Source organism: Temnothorax longispinosus, chromosome 4 (genome assembly GCF_030848805.1).
Source record: "Temnothorax longispinosus isolate EJ_2023e chromosome 4, Tlon_JGU_v1, whole genome shotgun sequence".
Taxonomy (NCBI): domain Eukaryota; kingdom Metazoa; phylum Arthropoda; class Insecta; order Hymenoptera; family Formicidae; genus Temnothorax; species Temnothorax longispinosus.
This window is the reverse complement of record NC_092361.1, coordinates 15,850,374-15,872,794: the sequence shown is the minus strand read 5'-3', so window position 1 is coordinate 15,872,794 and position 22,421 is coordinate 15,850,374. Positions and strand designations below refer to the sequence as shown.

The window sequence follows — 22,421 nt, the reverse complement described above, 5'->3', positions numbered from 1 at the left end:
GACTTCCGGAAGTAATAGAAAGTCGTATATCACATATTTCCGCGATAGTGCTGATTCGTCGCGCGAGCATAACGCAGTCGGTTCACACGCGAGCGATTTCGCTCAGAGCGCGACGGCGGCGCGATCGTTTAGCGCTCGTCGTTCCAAGCTCGACGACATCTGGACGATGCCTGAATCCAGAGCGATAATCGCTTCTCCACATTTTTCAAGGACGGATGTGTTAGGTAAAATCGCGAGGATCGCCACGGTTCGAAACTCGAGCGAGGCAGATCTTCGAGGATCTTCGCTTCACGTTTCCTCGAGCAATTCAAAAACAATTCAGAACGAAAAGATAGGCTGGGCAGGATTTAGTCCCGATTTAAGAGTCGTTCGAACGAATTATTCCGGAACGATGAATAATGGGAATTTAGAGAGATCGAAATCTGGAGTGACTGCGAATGAAAATCTCGAATCGGTAGTCGCTCGAACGAGGTACTCGTACCCGACAGGAAACGATTTCTTGGCAACTCATGCATCTGGTTCGGAGAAGACGGATGACGATATCTCTGTCGCGGTAGGAAATCGTCGGAAGTCAAGCTCGATTAGGTCCGATTCATTCGTGAATAAGGATATTGAAGGCGAGACGTCACGTTGGAAGTCAGAGCGGGGTGTAAATAGATCTTTCTTGCAAATAGGAAGGACGAACGTTCCGAGTAATTATCAACAGGTAGACGCTGCTACTCGTTCTATTCATAAAAATCGCAATTCGATTCGTAAAAATACAGACCCGGTCGTACTTTCGCACGAAAATTCAAAGTCGGGTGTTATCACTGATTCTCTCCGCCACTATGGCGGCAACGGTTTGAATAATTCAGAAAGATCGGCACACGGGACGAAGACGTCCTCGGTCCCACATTCGAAATCTGAAGTCGTCGATCACAGTCGTTTCCCTCACGGAAACGCAGTTACTCGTAGAAGTTTCGTTAAACTCCGGCATCCGTACTTGAATTCGAGTCGGCGGAACGCCAGCGACGTTGTGTCGAATACGAAGTTGAAGAATGGCAACGACGCTGGTTCTGCCGGTATCGAACTGAAACAGCCAGCAAAGGGCTATTTAACGAGAACAGCTGCGAAGAAGCCCGGTTCGAACAATCGCGCGACGTCCAAACCGACGAAGAACGGTCATTCCTCGTCCGTTCAGAAGTCGCCGAGTCAGGAAGTCGATGGTGGGAACAAAATAAAGGACGAGCACGGCGGTACGTCCGTGCAATACAGCGCGCACTTGAAGAACTGGCCGAACGAGGCACTTCAGGACATGGAGGATTTATACAATTACGAGAAATACACCGCGTCCTTGGAGGACACGAGTCACGAGTCGGGTCTTTCGGACGCTGACGGAACGCCGATCTTATCGTCGAATAATTACTTTGACACGGACCCGATCCTCGACTCCAGCGTGAAGAAAATCATTCACTGGTTGAAGGTACCGGCGATCGTTCCAAACAGTACAACACAATTTTTGGATTACAATAACGACAAAACGACCGAGCCGGTCTTCGAATCGATCTACGAAAACTTGGAGCCTAATCGTCCGTTAAACGATTACGTCGACAATTATGAGAGCGTCGTTTTTCAGGATACACCGCCGAATCAAGATCTCGATAAAACAGACTCTCACGCGAACTATCCGATCCAATGGTCAAACCCGAGTTCAGTCGTTCGTCCTCAATACGTAGGGTCTTCGAATTCTTCCGCTACTTTTGTTCCTTCCTCTTGGTCCGACGTGGCGTCGCTGCGGAACAAGACTGTTTTTAACCCTCTGACACACGTGACGCAGAATACAGTGGTTCATATCCTGAACGACGGCTTGAAGAAGCCGAATGTGACAGTGACGCAATTGAAAACGCCCGAAACAGACACGGCGGCCGCCGATCAAGCGGCTTCTTCGGGATCTTCCTCGGGGTCCTCGGGGTCCTCGGGACTGGCACAAAGACCCAACGTTCACATAATGTTCACTTCTCAGAAGGACGAAGATAAGGGACCTCCCAAGCAGGAGAACAATACTTTCCCTTCGACCGACAACGCGAACTGCCCGACGATCATGATAAACACTTACACTCGAGTGAACAATACGATTCAGAGCAAGGAAGGGTGCACCGATCTGAACATAATTGTCAACTCGCACGTCTCGAACACAAACGTGTTTACGCCAAGTGGTACACCGGCGATCGCGGGGGATCAGCAGACCTCATTGGCAACGCAGAGCTACGGCGGCGCGGACGAGAGCGAGAAATACGCCGAAGCGTTCACCGATCTCTTCCATGAGGATTCTCTGAACAGTTACGTAACCGCGTCGACTGGAACGTACAACCCCAGCCCGCTCGAGACGCCGCGACCAGGCCAACATAACTATTACGATTCCCAGAAAGATCCCAGCGAGATCCCAGCCCAGTGGAACGATCCCGTTCAGTCCCCGGGACTATCGACCGTCGAGGTGTTCCAGGGCACTCAGATCAGCGTGTCCGGCTCGAGCGTTCCGTTAACGGACGCGGAAGCGACGGCGAGCCCCGCCGGATCGTCCGTCGACGGTCCCGCTGCTGGTCCCGGCGTTTCCGCGAGCGGGCCACCTGTCGCCGGGAGTCTCGACTCCGAAAATCCCGCTCAGGACTTGCCCGTGTACTTAGTCAAACCTGGTCCGGTGAAAGGTCAGGCCAGTGGCGGTCTAGGTACCTTGCAATTGCCGAGTCTTCCCAGTCGACCTAGTATCGCAGTTAATCCCGCCGCTTTATCGAGCATTGCTAGTCAGGCTTCGTCGTCGACTTCAGGCTCTTCGGGATCGTCGTCCAACGACGACGACGACGACGACGACGATGATGAACTGTCGCCAGGCAGTGTATTGGAGTCAATGGCTTCAGTTTTCACGTACTTTTCCTTCTTAAATCCGGTGGGTTACGGCTTCTTCAGCCTCGCCGCGGCGCCGTTCGCCGCAATGGCAGCCGGCGTGCTCGGCGTAGCCGCGGTCGTCTTCCCGTGGGCGATACCGAGCGTCCTCGATTTCGGGCGTTCCGCCCACAAGACGATCAGTTTCGCACCGAATCTCGAGGAGTTCGTCAGGCGAGCCGTGCACAAGTACGATCGTCTGAACGAGTGGAAGAGTAGACGTAGGAAGCGCAGAAGATGAATCGCACTTCGATTGATCTTGTAACGCTCTTGGTGATCTTCGGATAAGTAGGAGAGCCATGGCACAAAGCTTGTATGAAGCAAGTACGCTCCCGTTTTTAGAGTTACCTTAAATTGGATGAGATTTACAAGACATACCGTAATGACCGTTTGCATCGTACGGTAACGGATTGAAAATGATGCGTGGTTAGTAGGAAAAGCAAAGAGAGAAAATAGGTAGATGATTATGTTTGTTTTAAAACATTATATGCTGATGTAGCGCATATAATGATAATGCAGGATAATCGTATGGTATTTTCCTTCATTAAGGGTAAAGTTTACTTTATCCTGAGTGGATAAGATAATAACTAAATAAATATAATAATTAACAGTTCTCACATCCGTCCTTCATAAATATAATTTATGTAAAATAATTAAGATGATTATATCGCAAAATAATATATTTTTGTATGTTTAATAGCTTAATTTATTCTCTTACGCCAAAAGTAGGATGGTAAGAAAATACTTGCTATTTAATTAATTAATTTATTTATTATAATTACATAGATAGAATAATCAGTGCAATCTCATTAACTTAATATTTTATTACGTTACTATTAATAATTATTAATTCACGTTATATTACTATTTATTTATCGCTGATCATGTGTAGAATAATGAGAGTATTGCGCTTTTTATTTTATCGTATCATGTATATTTATAAATTCTATATGTAGTATTAAAAAAAAGATGCTCTGTTTATAATATTTAATATTATCTCTTTGCGGTCTAAATTTCTCGCAAATGAGCGAAGATCAATTATCTCGTTCATAATTTCATCTCACTGGCGAATTTAAATCAAAGAATTTTTATTATTTATAGAAAAATTTGTGGAGGTCGCAAAAATGTAGTTTGCTAATTATAATTGTGTATCGATTCGAATGTTTAGAGAATTACCGTGATAGACCGCAAAATTATGTCCAGCTCGACATAAGACTGCAAAGAGTTATGATTAGCGTTTCCTATTATATTGGTACTTTAACTTAATTAAATTTTACAGTATTTCAGGGCATTAACAGTATTTGTGCCAACGAATATGTAATGTTAATAAAACATTCAGAACAAAAGATTAATACTTCATTGGGCGATCATATAATTTTTTACGCCTTCATGTATGTTATATATAAAAATATACGTTCCTATCTTTGTACCTACCATTCCTCTAAATCCTGATCTATTATATATTACCATAAAAATATGATAACATTTATCATAAAGAGAACGCTAATTAAAATTATAATTATAATGAAAAATTATGCGATATTTGATTATTACATTTTACACTTTATTTAATCATTTAATTACTTAAGCATATCAAAAACAGAAATAACTTTTACTCTATCAAGTTTAATCTTATGTTACCTTTTTTTATAGCTTAAAAAAATTTATTATATGCTTGAAAAAACTCAAACTTTTGTTAAACTAAAATTTATTCAAACTAAAATTAAAATAGAAATAAACCAAAGATTACAGTTTTATGGTATCTATTTTTCTTCTTCAAAAATTTGATTCACGAAAATCTCTAAATTTTAGTTGCTAATTAATTAAAAACTATTAATGGTTATAGATATCTCTGATAACAGAAAACAACTTAAAATTACCTTTAATCCAATAATAAAGAAGTTTCAATTTATTATAGGTTAATCTTTTTAATTCATTTATTATGTAAAATACATTGTAGATGACACGTACGTCGATACGTGTAATAATTTATTCTAAACTACATTGTTTTATTACACTATTGCTTTCTTATCTTACATTTAATTATATTCATGGAGCTTGACAGTGGTGTCAGTCTTTTACTGCGCAAATCAAGCCATTAACATCAAACAATAATTATTGCACAGAAAAGGTAAGAATAATGTTCAATAACATTAGGCATTTTTGCTAATCTTTTGGTTCATCCAGCCATATATACTTTTGTAAAAATTATTTACAAAAATGTATTTATCAAAATTATTCACAAAAAAGATATTCATACAAATTATTTATAAGAGATGAAAGAGAGAGCAAGAGAGAGTGTATATGTGTGCATCTTATTATTTTATAAATTATTAAAATCGTGATTCAAAACAAGATGAAATGTCATCATACAATAATTATCGCAATATGATATGATAGATATAAATCTTTTATATATATAAAATCTGATATTACGTCGCGTTGATAACGCGCTGATTGTTTAAATTGGGAATATTCTGCGAATCTATATTTCATTGCTCCTCAACAAATCTAATGGTGACATTTTATTTCAGCGAACAACTGAACGACACCCACCGTGATTTGAAGGATCTGCAATATATGGATCAATCTCTGAGAACCGTCGCCACTCAACTCCTCAACGTTACAAATCCACAGGATGTGATGAAGGTAAATAACGAGGAACTCGTCAAGGCCGAGCCTAGCGTCGCGACTACGCCGAAATCCTCGGAGAAGAACACCCCTTCGTTGATAAGGGACGTTAGTTCGGAGACCAGCAATTTGGAGCCCGTGAGTTTCGGCAGGCCGATTAATTCCAAGTTCAGCTACTTCGAGACCAGCCATCCAGGCCAAGCGATGGCGATGACGGAAGAGGAGCTCGAGCGGGAGATGAGCACGACGAGGCTGATTACCGCCTACAAAAATCACCCGACGACCACCGGCGGTATTTCCACTTGGATTCTGTTAAATCCGCCGTCCACAACTGTGAAGAGCGTGGAGATCGAGAAGACGAAGACGCAGCAGCCGTTCCAGACGGAGGTACGACTTACGGTGAGACCGAGCTCGTCGGTCGAAAAAGTGGAGACGATCCCTGAAAAGATCATGGAGAAGACCACACCACTGTTGACGCCTGTTATAACCACCGAGAAAGTGACCGTGATCACGAAGAAACCGACCGCGACGACGATGAAGAAGATCGCGACTACTTTGAGACCGGAGAAAATTACTCAAGATTCAGGAAAGGTAGAAACCTCGTCGAGCACGACTTTAAAGATGACTCACACCACGACAACGAGCACTTCGACAACGAGCGACGGAACGTTGACGACTGTCGTCACGACGAAGAAGAGTCCACCGCCGAGAACCACTTCTAAGCCGAAAGTCACCACGCCGAGAACGACCTCGCATTCTAAGCCGACGACAACGAAGGTGACAACGACGAAACCGGCCAGACCGAAGCCAACGAGGAAAGCCACGATCAAGCCTGAAACAGCGAAGAATGAGACTTCCGCGTCGACGGGTAAGATCGAAAAGGTGACCTTTAAACCGGTCCCGATCATCACGACCCCGCAGAACAAGCAGGAGAATACCGAGAAGCCGTTGTTCGTTACGAAGATAAAGGCGTCGGTGCTCATGGACACTCAGAAGACTCCGATCACTTTGCTTCCAGCTACTACCGCGTCCACCCTAAGCGCCAGTGCGTTGAAATCGACTTTGTCAAGCGCGGATCTTGTGGAGGTGCCAGTGAGATCGAAACCGATCGGCACAAAGGGGAACAACGTGCTGAAGGTGCAGCTTAAGAAGCCCGTGGACGAGACTACGCAGATTGAGATAGAGCCGATCAAGGTAAACGCGCCGATCTTGAAGATCGAGAAGGTCGACAAGAACAAAATGGATGAGATCGTGTTGAAGGACACGGAAGATCTTGACAATTCCAGAATAGATCTAAAGTTTGACTTTAATCCCGAGCTGACCAAGATTAATGTGGAAACACAAACGGAGGTAGCGACGACATCGGCGCCAAGTACGACAGCGTCGACCAGCACGAAGCGGCCGAGGCATAGCTCGAAGAGGAAGAAGAACAAGAATCGCAGGCGCAGGCCCACGACCTCGATGCCAACCTCGACGACAATTGCGATGGTGCCTATCCAGATGGAGACCAGCGAAAGCGTTACTGATTCCACCTACGTGGATAACGAGGTCCAAGAATCGAAGATCGCGCCCGAGACAAAGGTCGGGAACTCGACGAAGACCAAGAAGAAGCAGCCGCAGAAGGCGATCGGCACTCAGATCTACAACTTCCTCAGTCGCGAAGTGATGCCCAGCTTCGGTGTCATGTCGCTGGTAGGCCTGGGTCTCGGTCTCGCCTCGTATTTCCTTTATCCCTTCGGCGGTACAATCACACGTAGGAACTATGAGGTGGAGCCGAACTACAAGTACAATATGGATGAATACGGCGGTAATTACGGGCAGAGCGAGGAGGAGATGTTGTCCAAGGTGTTCCAGGGTATGACGAATTACGAGAATAAATATTCGGGAGGGAAGGACAGCTACAACAACGGCAACTACTATCAATATCAGCATTACGATGGCGCGTACGACACTCAAACGACGAAGAAGGTCGACTCGAGATATCCGCCGGTGTCTACTTCTCCCGTTTACAAAACAGTGGAAAACACCAAGCCGGCGGTGAAGTATCGGAACACAGAGTTTCGGTATCCCGAGGCGCAAACTACTCCGGTTTACTACGATCGCAAGCGTCCGGATCTCGGAAGTTCGGCGGAAGTCAACGCGGGCTCGGCGGCGAATCGGCAATTCGTGGTCGGCAACGTACCCAAGGAATATCCGTTCGACGTGAAAGTGTCGAACTTGCCGGTGGACAACAAGAAGGGCGTCGGTTACGTGTCTACGGAGATCGGACAGACGCAGTTCGAGAGGGACGTTGCACAGGGCTTCGATTTCCCGAACGCGGCCGCCTTGCACAGCTATGGCCAGGCGCATCTGGCAGTATCGACTGCCCGACCAGACGACGGATACGAGGAAATTGAGATAACGCCGACCGCGGTGGCCGTCGAGCACGGGCCGCGATCCCTCAAAGTCAAACGCGCCGCCGTTGACGAGGCCGAGGGCGGTCGAGGGCGAAGCTCGAGGTTGAAGAGGGACTCGGTAATACAGATAATACCGTCGAAGCACGAACTGGAAGAGGAGCGCGAGGAGGCGGAGAAGGAAGAAGATCTGAGCAACGAGATTCTGGACATCATCGATTCGGCGCTGCCGGGTGGCGGGATGCCGCACAAGAGGGGCAGCAACGAGAACAACGAAGTGGAGGATCTTGAGGGGCAGAAAAGGAAGGAGGAGGAGGAAGCTAACACTCGCGTGAAGGCGTCCACTTTGAAAACCAGCGTGGAACACACGGAGGACCTCGCGACCCCCACGATTGGAAAAATAAATGAAGACGGTAGCAGTGTCTCTCCGGAGAATTCATCCGATAAGGGTACTACGCATCCCACGGACCTGAAGAATCCCGAAGCGACGACCGTCGAGTGGTTCGACGGCTCGACCACGACGAAACCCTCGGAGGGCTTCAGTCTCATAAATTTCGTGAAGAAGGTGGCCGAGATCAAGTTCAGACTGGGTTTGACGATTCTCAAGCACGCCAGCGAGGGCTTCGCGCGGTATCTAGGTCACGTGCAGAAGAGGATCAACGGCGAGGAATGAGGGGAAGGGAAAACTCGGAGGAGCAGCGATGGAAGTTCTCGCGTCATACGACGACACGCGTTTCCCAGTTTCACGGCGCAATACGGTGGACACGCGGGTCCACCGTGTAACGCCGGATAGTAGCGTGACGACGACCGTAGTCCTAGTAACGGTAGTCAGAGGGAACGCGAAGAAGCGACTCTCCCCCTCCCCGACTTCTTCGCAGTCGATTTAAGACGCGATTTCACGGACAATCATTTTTGTCCATCCGTAAACGATGCGATACGATACGATACGCGATCGTCCTTTCACTTAGAAAGCTAAAACGACGAAGAGGAACATAGACTACTGTTCCGATCACTGAACGCGCGGCGTCGTCCTCTTCAAGGTATCGCGAAATGTATCTTCTTCTAGGATTTTTCTCGGTGCTCGACGCGCGAGGGATCGACAATCGACGGCGATGGCCTCAACGCCTATTCCACACAATCATTGTTCAAAAAAACTTCATTCGATTAACACAAAGTGTCTTAACTTTAGTCTTCGGGTCCTGGTAAGCGTGCACGGAATGCAACTCGACACGCGCTATACAGCGTGATAAGATGCATTCTAGGGGTACTTTGTTGAAACCAGAACGATCGAGATAGCCGCGGGTTTGGTGAGGGGTTTCGAGAGATTTTTTTCCTTTCTCTCTCTCTCTTCCACACACGGGATCGATTGGATCTTTATTGAAAGTCGCTTTTTAATCTCTCTACAATTGTTTGGTATATATGCGCGCTGCTCTCTTACCCTCTCGCTGGAGGGCGAGCGAAGACATATGGTGGAGCCGATTATTGGGCTTATACTGTAAAGTACGCTATATATAACTAAATAAATAAAACAAGTTGAACGAATAAATAAATAAATAGATAAGTATGCAAACTCTCTATGTAATACCCTGATATGCGCTATGTAAATAAATATTGGAGAATGTGAACCGCTTGTGTCTCTCTCGTAACATTGATCTTTGAAGCGGAAAGTTGCCGCGATTACTTCGAGTCGTATCTGGGAGAAAAATACCGAACAGTCCGATATGCCGTTGGATCATAAACGAACACAAATTCGACAATTTATGACGCAATTTAATTTGTTGCAGATAGAGCGCTTATCGCATCGCGGAATAAATCGGGAATTTACATTCGCCGACGCGACGATGTTCGCGATCAAGCGTAAAATATGAGATGATAAATATTCATGCGGATGGCGATAAAAGTCGGAACGTATTACGTTTTCTTTTATACAATCGCGCTGTGCCAACGGCAATTTAAATGCGGTAATCCAAAACGAAGAACTAGCAAAGTGGCGCTCGGAAATTGTTTTTTTCCTTTCAACCGCGATTACGATGAACTTTTTACCCCTAATTTCGCGCTTTACCCCAGTGACTATGAGAACAGCAACAGGTATTCTAAATCGATCGTGCTTATACACTCGCCTGTAATAGGGATACATTGGTTATTCAGAAGCGTATTCAGTATTGATACGCTGTCTATAGTCTAACTGATTAATATATAATGCAATATCTTGGAAAATGGTTTGCGAAATACATCACTTGACTTCAGATCCAACATGCGATCGAAATGTAGGCTCTATCTCTTCATAATTCGGAATTGAAATTAATTTTCAATAGACTTGAGAAATATACGCTATAAAAATACGAGAACGTGTATAAGTGTTCCAATAATACTGCCATGTCATATATATAATGTACCGTTTGGTCGTTCAATTTAATGACACGGAACAGATGCGTAGTCGACGCGAAATCAATTTCCGGGTGAACCATTTCCGTTTCTGGACCCTCAATGTTTTGTCCTGCATCCCAACGTAATTCGCATGTGTCGTGCGCGTGCGCTGCGTTCCTTATCGTTCACCCTATCGTTCCTAATGAGTTCTTCGAACGCGAATTCTGCTATCATAATTCCTACGGTCCTACTGGTCTCTTTAGTTGAACGTTATACTCCCTCGTGAGCTTATGCACTTCGAGATCGTTGTTCAGGGTGTGTTCCATCAGTCTCAGATCTCTCTTTCGACGACCCAGCATTATCGGTAGCATCATCGCCATTGTCGCCGGAAGCATACCTGTTGTTGGACAAATGGTATGATAATTAACAAAATTAATTTAAATAAACATACTATAATATTCAGCAATTTAAATTTTCAAGATATATATTACGCACATTGGATTAAGTGTATTTTTATCACGAAAAGTTGCTCTTTGTTGACGTGAATAATGTAGGAATAATTTAAATAACATTAAATTTACTTTTGCAATATGTAATTGGAAATTTTAATAAAAACGTTGAAATTATGTATACATATATTGTTATTTACATATTAATGATTTTTTATTTTTCGACTAAACTGAATATTTAAGTAAAAATCAATCTCATTAAATGTCAAAAGAATTTCAAGCCAGTATATCTCTTTTTACGTTAACTCGAAATGTAAATCTTGTCAGGGACAAGCAATTAATATACTTTATAGTACATTTTAAGTTATTTTGAAGTATATTTTAAGTTGATTTGTTACAGCCGTACCTGCTCCGACGGCTGCTAAAACGGCCGAACTCGACGGTTGTGTGCTCAGGGTGTGCTGCCTGATTGGTCTTTTGTTCAGGATATTCGGTACGGTCGACAGCTTCTCCATCTCGTACTCCTTGCGGCTCTGTTCGACGCTCTTGAACGTCTTCTCGACTTCCAGAAGGCCTCCGTGGGACGTCGTCGTGTTCGTGCCGTTGATCGATGGCAACACCGTCAATCTGACCTAGGTAAACGATCTTTCATAAAGCGGCCGTCAGCGATATCCCCTTTGTCAATCAATCTCCACGTCACTAACAATAACTATCTTCGCGAAATTAAATCATCCATGACATTTTAATTATTGTTCAAATAAAGTCAAATTGTCAAATAGTAAGTCAAAAAGTAAAGTCAAAAGTAAAGTCAAAAAGTTCAAATTGTTCAAAATTCGTCAAATTGAAAAAATAAAAACTGCTTGACGCGAGGTAGGGGACATACTTTAGCTAAATTACAATCAATACTTGATCTCTCTTTGATCATCTAGCCTAACCTGGCGTTTCGACGTCATCACAGCTATTGCAGGATCTTCATCTTGTTTTCCTCCGTTTCCGCGACCTGTCGTGTTGACCCTCTTGAACGGGTCTGCTGAATTTATCGCGTCGAACTTGATTGATCTCTGTCTCGATTTCGCATATCCCCGGTTCGACGATAAGAGGACCCACTGGCCGTCGCCGCTCGCCGGATGACTCGGCGGATGATTGTCCACGTACTGATAATGCGAGAAATTCGGCCTCTCGGTAATCACACTGGGCCGAGGTCGAGCCTGATCGTATCTGGACGGGTAATCGTGCCAATTGCTTCCGTCACCCGATTGGTCCTTGTCCGAATATCTATCGATAAATTGATACGAGGCGGTCTGCGGTCTGGACCAAGTGCTGCTGGGGAAATTGGACGGTCTGTCGTCCGTGATGATATCGCTGTTGGGACGATGAGGGTCGTACTTGTTCCAGGACGGTCTCTCCGGCGGCCACTTCTGCGCCTGATTAGACGCGTCGTCAGGGCGGTATGGGGGACGTGAAATTGGTTTCTGCCACGGCTTCTCGTTGCTCTCGGGCCAATTGGGTTTTGGCTTGTCGTACCTGGGACACGATCGTTTATTTTTGCATTTGCTTAAAGCCGATATTTCGCCGAGAAACACCTTTCGTGTAATATAAGATAAAAATAAAAAAAATCTAGTTAATAGACTGATATAACGCAATTTTTATCTGGAAGACTCTTTTGATAATAAAAAAAAAATTAAGTCTTGAGATCTTTAGAAGATGTTAATAAATAAAAAAATTCATTTGCATCTTTTGCACAAATTGGCTTTGTTATGCAAATAAAGGAATAAAGAAGTAAGAAGTGAATCAATTTCTACGAGACTTTCTGATTATACACTTCTTAATATTAATGTAGAGAGTATCGCGTAACTTGAGGTATATCGCTGAACTTTGTAAACAGCTTGCAAGAAAGAAAGTTTTAATTGGACGCTAACAATAAATATCTCTCGTCATAATAACCACAAAACCTATTTTCAAAAATTGTACATAAGACCGCGTAATGAAAGGAAAATTAATGGTTGTGGTACTTACCACGGTATGTTGTTTTCATAAGTGGGTCTGATGGTAAAGTCACTGGCCCATGGTTTCATGCTCGGTTTATCCCATGGCTTTATCTCTGGCCAAGGTCGTTGCGTGCTGGGATTGGCCTGCCACTTGGAAATTTTGCTCTTAGACCACGGAATTGCTTCCAGCGTCACCCAGCCGTTTCTGTTATCTTCATAATTGTTCGTGCCGTAGTACTTGTTTCTTTTCAAGGTATCGTTCAACGCCTCGCTTAACTAAATCAGCAAAAATAATGAAAAATTAACCAACATATTCTTTATTATCTAACAACAAATTATATTATATTATATTATATTATAAATTATATTATAAATAGCACGGAATTTAAAATTATTAAAATATCCTTTCTTGGCTTTTTTTAAAATTCAATTATTCTAAAGACAAAATATCAATTATTTTATCTAAAATATATGGTCCTTACCGCATCATCCGTTGAAGTAGCATTTGAGATCTGATCAAATTTCTCGCCCTGTTCGTGGCTGGTCGTGGTCTCGGTGGTCTCGCTGTCGATTTCGAGAACGAGAGGTTCCGCGGGTGGTTTCACGATTCTGAAGGGATATTTGAAATTCCTCTCGGTAGTGGTTTTAACTTTGTTCGCATATTCCTCGAGAAACTTATTGAGCACGTCCGGATTGAAGGTCGAAGATTCGACAAAGGAATTTCTTCGATTATACTGATCGCTCGATATCTCTTTGGTCATTCTCCCGTCCTCGGCTTGGTGCTCGTTCCCCGCGTTATCGTACAGAGGATTCGGCGTGATCGCTATCGGATCCTGAAGAATCCTTAAGTTGTCCGCCTTCGTTCTAAACATCTCGGACGCGTTCGTTCGCATTTTCACGAAGTACCTTGTGCTAGCCAGCGAACCTCCTGACGTCAAGATCGTCAGGAGCAGGCATACCGCTCCTCTTGTCGTCATCTGAAACACGAGGAACCTTATTTCGTACCTCATCTCTTAGGATTTTGTTAACAGAATTCTCGCTTTTAGTTACTTAATATTATTATAATAGATTTGTTCAAAAATGCTTTTATGGAGCCTCATCTTTAACGCGAAGAAGAAGAGTAGTAAATCGCGTATTAATAACTGTCAGAAAACTACATTATTCTGAAAATGGCATTAAATATAACGAGGGGAAACGACGGCTATAAAAATTGATAAATAATCAGCGGAATCACAATGAAGTCGTATACTAGTCAGAGTTAGAGTTTTAGAGAAACAGTTAGAGAATTACTATTCTCGTCGAGATCACTGTCATCACCCGGCCTCAGATAACCGCCCCGTGACTTCGCACGTCGTTTACTTAATTCTACGGAATTCTACATAACGCGATAGAGCGCCGAAGGAGAACGAACAATTCGCGTACACTACGTGTCGCACTGACCGTGTCGATATTAGTCGTCCGAGTCGCCTTCAATTACATGAACAACTAGGCCCGTGTGTCGCCGCTCGGAGATCCGTTAGCAGGAACTGCCGCGCAACGCGTGCGCCGGGGTACGGAATGACAGTGGTAACAGTAACAGCAGCAGCAGCAGCAACAACAACAGTAACAACAACAGTAACAACAACAACGACGACGACGACAACAGAGCGACGTCACGAATGCGGAAGTGGAGTACGTCGGCGACCTCGACTCTTCAAGGTCCGAGATGGCTCTGTTGCTGAGACGTTGCCCTCGTTTGCTTTTAATCCAGATCCCCACTTCGTCGGTGCTTGGTCCATTTTGCATCTTCCTCCGTTCCCCGTGGCCGTTGTGTTATTCCGTGTCTTACCTCCTTGGCTTGGTCAACCTGGAGAACGGGCGCCACATTGTCTCTCCTTCTCGCCCGCGATTTCCGCGCGTGTCCCTTTCTCTCTTCCCATCTCGCGGTTTCTTCCTTTCTCGCTCCAGCCGCTCCATCCCACGCCGGCGGTTCCCCACGAGGATTTTTTCTCTTTCGCTCCTGGATAACGATCGTTCTTGGAATACAATGAAACAACAATGGGAGGCGAGGTCAGTCATGCCGGTCACGATCGATGATCGATGAGATCGAGCCCATCACTCTGGCCTCCGACAAGTGAGCGATGTCTGTATTTTTGCGTGAGACACACTGCTTGTACGTTATGTAGGACCGCGAGACGTATAGCGGTTTCCAAGGCATTCGCTTTTCTAATAGCCTCGTAGAATGGTTGAGATACGAGACATTTCATATTCTTGGACAGATATATATTTATTTATTTCAGAATGCCTCGCTTTCGCGTGAATTTCTGTAGGAATAACGAGCGCTAGATGACTAGAGTAAAACGATGGAGATGGAAAGTTCTCTCAAATGAGGCTGAAACGTCTTTCTAATTCTGTTTACATGGCAAATATATATTATGGTACGTTTAGATATTAATATATCCTAATTAGTCTACGATCTTAGAATCACAAATACGCTACGTATGTATATTGCACTATTAAAAAATTTATTTGTCGGTTATAAATAAAATTCCTAGGCCCAGTTTTACAAGTGTCGGTTAACTTTTAATCTTAGATTAACACACTCTTCGTCTCTTTCTAAGGGGGACGTTAGAAGGAGACGAAGAGTGAGTAATCTAAGATAAAAAGTTAACCGACAATTGTGAAACTGGGCCTTAAACATTCTTATATTTTTATTCGTCGAGATTACTGAGATCTCCGTTAACGAATCTTTGATCGATCCGCTTGTACGTTAAAACAATCACTTCGACGAGTTATTTACAATACGCTTTCTCACTTATCAGCATCTCTAATCAGACACACTTACAGCGTTGCAAAAATCCGGACGATAATTCGAGACGCGCGTCTAACGCATCCGGACGAAGGAGCAACGAAACGATCGTACGCAACCTGTCTTCAATCTTGCGGCGATTTTAATTGCCCTGTCTTCGATCTCCGCGGCGATTTTAATTACCACTCTTGATGGGATTGTTCATGCCGCATAGCGATAGCGAAGCGAGCGAGCGAAGACGTTGCCGTGATTGACCGAGAAAACTCAAGTGGCGCGTAGCTGATCTCCGATCATTTCCCGTACTCGTCTCGTTACTTGTACTCGCATTGTCCTCCTCCCTCGCTTCGGCGAGAGTCGTATTCGCCGACGTTAGAAGACAACGTGACAATGAGAAACAGACCCAGACCGTTCGTGTCACGCGCTAATTGCGGCGCTCGTGACAATGAGGGTGACGACAAGACGGGCGTCTCATTGTCGCCCGATTCTATGTCGCGTCCCCGACCATCGACAGTGTCATTTTCACGTGAGTTTTACCTTTTGTCAAATCGCTACTTTCACCGTTTACACGGTAGAACTCACGTTCTGACGTGGGACACGAAGGAGTTGCTCTCTCTTCTATGCCGCGGCCTCCTCTAGGCGCGGCACCGCGAGTAGTTTCGGCTGCATCAGAGAGATCGCGTATGGGAATCTATCAGGAATCTCAATCCTTTCGAGACTGATTTTCTACTTTGTTTGCCGTTGCCGATTCCTACGATAAAGGTGTAAAACACGAACATTTTGTAAAGAAATTCTAAATTTATTCAAAAGAACTTGTTAGTATTATTATAGTTAAATAATTCCAACACAATAATCTCTTTTGGCATAAGTAAATATTACTGTTTTAATAGGAGAAACTATTTATTTAATATATTATATTTATTTACTTTATTTATATAATATATAGATATGTATTATAATAATATATATTATACTATACCATATTAATAGATATATTGTATTATATATTTGCAAGTTAAATGCATGCGTATCGCGGTAGTACAGAAAATGATGTTTCTGGCTAAATGGCCGCACAATTAAGGACACGCCGACACGATGCCGACGTGAAGGACAAAGAAAGCCGTCGTTGATTTTCATGCTCGGCAAATCGCTGATTTGGCCTTCTTCGACGTACAGTAGACGGAATCGGATCGGCGAACAAATCGTAGAATCGGCCGTTTACCGATTTTTGCGCTTTCGCGGCCCAGAAACCTCCGTCGTTCCTTTTTTTTCCCCTTTGCCCGTGCCTTTACCTCTCACGTCGCCGATGGTGATTCCTGCTCGTCGCGCGAGTGAAACGCGTTCTTAACAGTTTCCGTTTTACGAGCAGCTTCCGATTCTTCCGCCAGATTTTCACCGATCTAGGATTTTTTTGCCTGGCGCCGACCCAGAAACGGACGATTTCTTTTCTCGTCTCCGTCGAGCAGCCTACGCTCTTCCACCGATTTCCGCGTATATCTGCGTATGCAACGCGTTACGCGTCGTCCCAAACAAAATCAACAGATGTGTCCACGTTATGTCATCGTATATTCTTCATCTTCTGAAGTTTATTGCCGATAGCTCAAGAATTTGCATGCTGGAAAGTCTTGAATGTAAACTTAGAGCGTTAAATTTCCATTACAGCATTTCTTTTAAAATATTCGAAAGCCATCAGGGTATGAGTTTATCCAATTGGTCGGTTGATAGTAACGGATCGATCTTTGCTACCTTGCGAAATCAGGATAATTACGTAAAACAGGTTCTTCTTTCTTTCACTATGAATATAAAAATGAATTGGCACGTTTTCGGGATTACAGAGACGTGAGACGAATTTCTTGTACTCCCAATTCCGGTTACGAGGCGGTCAGCTAGCTTACTCGAAACTGGAATTAGGTCAGCCTAGACACCTAACCGCGAAAACAATTGTGACGACGCTGAAGAAAGGGTAGAACAGTCCGCGTATGCATGCAGTAAACGTCTACTTTCATTGTCGGTCGTATTAGAAGGAGAGTCGCGTTAACGAGAACGATATGAGACGAACTGAAAGGGGTGAAAAGATCACAGCGAGATCTAGTCCAGATGTCGGACACGCAATGATAGAAAGTTTCAAGGAAAGTATTTGTGTGGATTAGTATCAAATAATATTAGATAATTGTTAGATAGTTTCTTGAATATATATTTCAAGTTAAATCAGTTTTATACATTTGTTTAAAAAATATAAAAAAAGAAAAAAAACCTTTAAAAGAACCTTATAAAGGTAAAAAAATGTACGCTAAGTACACAAAAAACATTTAAAACTGTGTATCTTTATGTACATAAAAATATATATTAAGAAAAATTATAGAAAATAAAAGGTAATATAATCAAATATCCAGATTCTCGATTTGACGTTTCATAAATTTTCTTCTTTGCTCGATTTGTAAATTGTTTGCTTCGATCTTTAATGAATTGTCGATATTTTGTTGATAATTTAATAAAGTATCAGTAGAAATTGTTCATACAAATGTGAAGCCAATTGTACGAGGCAATGCTGTTTGAAAGAAATGTAAACAGCTTGTGTAAAGTTACTTCTCTATTGTGAAATATGAAAATGTTAAGATCACCGCGGAGCATATAGAACATATCGGTATGACCTCGCCGCGAAACAGGGTCAGACTCTCACCGCTCGGCGATAAAACTTGGCTTAGAAAGTCTTTTCACCCCTTCCGCTCATTATACTCATGTTCCGCGAACGCTAGAGCAAGTAACGTCTCGTATCTTACTTATGCAATTTAGCAGTCTGGTATGTTTCGCTCATTTCCATTCTACTATGTGTGCCGCTGAATATTTCTCCGGAATTTTCTTTCATGAAGTCGTGTGAAATAAAAATGCAGAAAAGCGATAACGTCCAAGTTCTTCCATATATCAGTAATACCAGATAGTAACTGCTTGAGTGTTCAGTCAAATTGCACAAATTTCTACCAGGGTATAATTCCGGCTTATTTGCAAGTTATGTTTTTCCTACATTAGACCAAAGATTCACAAATTAACTTTCATATGTCTTGCACAATTGTATATAGAAAACTACAGTTGCAAGAACGAAAAGACAAACTCGAAGATGAGACGAAAGGAGAAAGAAGGGTAATAAATTGATTACTTTCTCTTTGATTAATTGTTACCGATTTGATTAATATCTCAGTTTTATGTGAAATTGCTTTCAAACACACGATCTTGCTTTGTTGCGGCGTGTCATGCATTATGACGCGCTGCTTGAACTAAACGTCGCAACGCTCACTTTGTCAACTACAATTGGAGTGCGGACGACAAGCGTGGCGGTGATTAAGAAATCGTTCTCACGTTCACGCTTTTTAAAATACGCACATCGTTGCTCTTGCCTTTTTTTTCGCGAGTTAAAGTCGCAGGACGTCCTGCCAAATGACTTAGTACGGCGAACGTCACGCAATGGAAATAACTGTTCTCCGCACCCGCTCGTCATCGCAGACGCATAAACATCATTCGCACTGATTGCCGACTTAATCGAACGAGAAACATGTGGTTGCATAAGATCCCCATGTGTCGCTTCCTCCTGCTTCGTTTTTTGATCGTCGGTCTTACGTTCTCGAGGACTCTCAAAGCGTCGGAAGAGATACGCGAAACGAAAGTCATCTTCGAGGAGACTTCCTCGACGACGAATCAATCCGTTCACGAAACAACGACGGCCATCGTTTCGTTATTAAGACCGGTCATCGACAGTTCTAATCGGGAATTAACATCACCGACCGAAGCCCGCTCTCGGAACGATTCCAACGTTTTTAAGCCTAGCAAGCATTTGGGCGAGATCGAGGAACCAGTTGTCCGGACGAACCCCTTCAACAATGTGCAGCCCGTGAGATTCGACAACAATGTTCACCTGGACGCGCGGCACGAGCGGTTTCAGAATATCCTTCAGGACGCGTCTCAAGGTATCACCAGTCTGCTGGACGAGGTGACGCGTTCGAGCAGAATTAAGTTCCAGGACGACGGCGTGGTGCAAACGTCAAACATCCGTCATTCCTTCGACGATCGGCAGACCGTTACGGAGAGTACGAGATCGCAGTTTGAGGAAGGTACCGTTGGCCACGTGTTCGATCAGACGTTCGTCCAAAACGTCGCGAAGCCGGAGATGCAGGAGATATTCGGGAAAACGACGACCGATCATCGATCGACCGGTATTTACTATGACGCCTCGAGGCCACCGTACGCCGTCAATTATTACGCCGATCAGAGTCAGAGTGATTATCAGCCGACGTCGCAGGAGGCCGCGATCGAGGTGAAGAGACCGGAGAGTAACGGTGTTATGGTAGTTCAGCAACACGAGTCAACTTACACGAGAAAGCGGAAGTTCCCCTATCCATTTTATCAACCGGGTGGCGAATATCACGATGTGCAATTTATGGAGGACCCACATTCGACTATCGCTTATCCGCGAATAGGAAGGTAAGCTCTCGTAAATATGACATTAATATGTTTGCTTTAAAAATAGTTATTCGTAACAATGCCAAAGAGATGATATTAAACGTTATTTATTTATCTATCTAGGTCTCTGCATGATATTCACTTTTCTGTATTCCTCGATATATTACCTCGTTTAACATTTATGCGTTAATTGCATTACGTAACGCAGCCAACCGTATAAATATGCTTCAAGTTTGATTAAGATATTATCATTTTTTAATTGCATATTTAAATTGCATATTTGTTTGACACGAATATGCATGTCGAGAGAGAGAAAGAGAGAGAAAATGCAAGAAATGTGTTATTCAATACCCATTAAATCCACGCAAAGCAATAAATAAAAACTTTCTTCAACTGAATTTGTATTACGATCATATTTAACATGATTACTTAATTTGTATTTCCTTGAAAAAGACATAAATGTAATATGTTTAAAAATAATAATCTGATATCAAAATATTATATTTTAGATTTTTAAATAATTATATTATTTTTAATTATACTTTAATTTTTAATTATCTAATCTAACTTACAGTACCCTCCATAAGTTTGGAAACACTCTATGACAGATGCCGTACGTGCGACTATTTACAGATAAATAGTCGCACGGCAGCGATCTGTGCAGATTTTTGGTATGAATATGTCGTAAGACGTTCAAATAATCATATATATTTCCACCTGGGACACTTGCAACACTTGTACATGCCGAAAATATGTCGGATGATTATTTCGCGACATCGAAGTGCTCGGAGTTGAATTTGTTGAACAGCGAATCACAAGTCACAGGTGCACCTTTGGGAAGTTCTCCAGCAAGAATGGAAACGTATCCCGACTGAACTTCAAAAGTTGATCCACCGTATGCCGAGAATATGCAAGGCAGTCATTAAAGCAAAAGGTGTGGTTACTTTGAGGAATGTAAAAATTAATGGAAATTCTTTATTTTAAGTACAAAGTACAATATATTGATTTTATTATGTACTATTTTCTGTATATTGCATTTTATAGAGTGTTTCCAAACTTATGGAGGGTACTGTATATATTATCTCGAATTGTTTGTACAACTTTATAATACGTTCCATTGGAATCATGTAACGAAACGATTCATCTTTTTAACATCTATTCAAAAGACTCAAGTTATTTTTCTTTCAAATATAAAACCAGAATATGTCGTTCACAGACCGTTCCCTTGGAAGAAAATCATTACTCTAATTGGTACTTTCCTGCCGCTGGGTTTACTATTGGCGACGTTAAAGCCCAACGTCATACGGATCGATAACACGACAACGTAAGTCTCTATATTTTCCTCGATTAACTCAAAACACCCGTTTATATTTTTAATCCACGATTAATTCCATCAGCCAGCCGAGCATCGTCCTCTCGAAGCTGCGATCTGTCGATCTGCCGGTCGAACACAAGCAGGCACGCATACTCGACGATCAGTCGATCGGTTGCGAGGATCAGTCTATCTGCGAGTTGATCTTAGCCGGCGGTGAGCCAGAGTCCAACATCCTCCAAAACATCCTATGGAACTTGGCCACCAGGTAATCGACTTCTCCAGGCACATCTTCTCATAAGGTTCTGTCGTATTATGTTAACCGCGATATGCCCGAATATATATTTTTTAATAATTTAAAAAAGATAATAACATGCGTTATTTTTGTATTGAGACAGAACTCCGGACGACGTCGTAAAGAGAAATGGCCAGCTTCGTGAAGTGTTCAGCGCCGTCAAGAAGAAAGACTGTACGGCAATCAGCTGTTAATGACTGCCTAGGAAGCCTGAGGATCAGTACGCACGCGATATCTCCTTCGTGTCCGTTGATTTATGGCGTTAATGTTCGCACATTATGCAAATTTCACGGCTTTACGCGTGAAACAGCGAGAGTATAAAAATCGGTGAAATATTGTACTACATCAATTACATATAATATTATCATTTTATATATATATAATAATTCTATCTATAATATCAGCATCAATTGTAGTATTTAATTATGTTATATAGATAATATCGATATTATATTAGCTACATTATTATCCATTTCAAATTAAGAAATCACTTGAAAAGAAGAATATCTTCACCTCATTTATTTCATGATGGTATCCAGCTTTAATTGTTCCAAAATATGTAAAACGTCCTGTAGTTTATTAACGACGATTCTTAATAAAAACATAATACTGTCAATATATTAAAACGATGATTTTTCTGATTATGCTTGCAACAATTAGTAAGTCTTATTTTTACGTACAAATGAATGTTACGCTCGAGACGCGAAAGCTTTCGTAAAAGTAACGAATGAAGAAAGGGACGAAAAACTGGGCTTAAAGAACGAAATGCCGAGGCATGTTGAAGGTATGTTATTCGGAAATTCGTTCCGCCCGTGCATCCGTGCCGACCT

At 42.9% G+C, this 22,421-nt stretch overlaps 3 protein-coding genes across 4 annotated transcripts in view; all 3 read left to right on the top strand.

Annotated features, from left to right (window-relative positions):
- Positions 1-9,568, top strand: part of LOC139811595 (uncharacterized) — a 29,504-nt gene extending 19,936 nt beyond the window's left edge. For both annotated transcript variants that reach the window (XM_071775889.1, XM_071775890.1), the window contains one exon: positions 5,454-9,568. In XM_071775889.1, coding sequence (XP_071631990.1) covers positions 5,454-8,616 — 3,163 coding nt within the window. In that variant the 3' untranslated portion in view covers positions 8,617-9,568. The remainder of the gene's footprint in view (positions 1-5,453) is intronic.
- Positions 5-4,348, top strand: LOC139811596 (uncharacterized). The gene has a single exon (XM_071775891.1). The coding sequence runs from the start codon at positions 167-169 to the stop codon at positions 3,158-3,160; it is 2,994 nt and encodes a 997-aa protein (XP_071631992.1). The 5' UTR covers positions 5-166; the 3' UTR covers positions 3,161-4,348.
- Positions 9,569-17,813: 8,245 nt separating the features above from the next.
- Positions 17,814-22,261, top strand: LOC139811579 (uncharacterized). The gene is made up of 4 exons (XM_071775850.1): positions 17,814-20,005; positions 21,201-21,308; positions 21,382-21,564; positions 21,695-22,261. The coding sequence occupies exons 1-4, from the start codon at positions 19,080-19,082 to the stop codon at positions 21,783-21,785; spliced, it is 1,308 nt and encodes a 435-aa protein (XP_071631951.1). The 5' UTR covers positions 17,814-19,079; the 3' UTR covers positions 21,786-22,261.
- The last annotated feature ends 160 nt before the right edge of the window (positions 22,262-22,421 follow it).

Coding starts and splice junctions, on each gene's coding strand:
- LOC139811596 (XM_071775891.1), top strand. CDS start 167: ATGCCTGAATCCAGAGCGATAATCGCTTCTCCACATTTTTCAAGGACG.
- LOC139811579 (XM_071775850.1), top strand. CDS start 19,080: ATGTGGTTGCATAAGATCCCCATGTGTCGCTTCCTCCTGCTTCGTTTT. Junction 20,006..21,200: donor GCTTATCCGCGAATAGGAAG/GTAAGCTCTCGT, acceptor TGTCGTTCACAG/ACCGTTCCCTTGGAAGAAAA. Junction 21,309..21,381: donor CGGATCGATAACACGACAAC/GTAAGTCTCTAT, acceptor TAATTCCATCAG/CCAGCCGAGCATCGTCCTCT.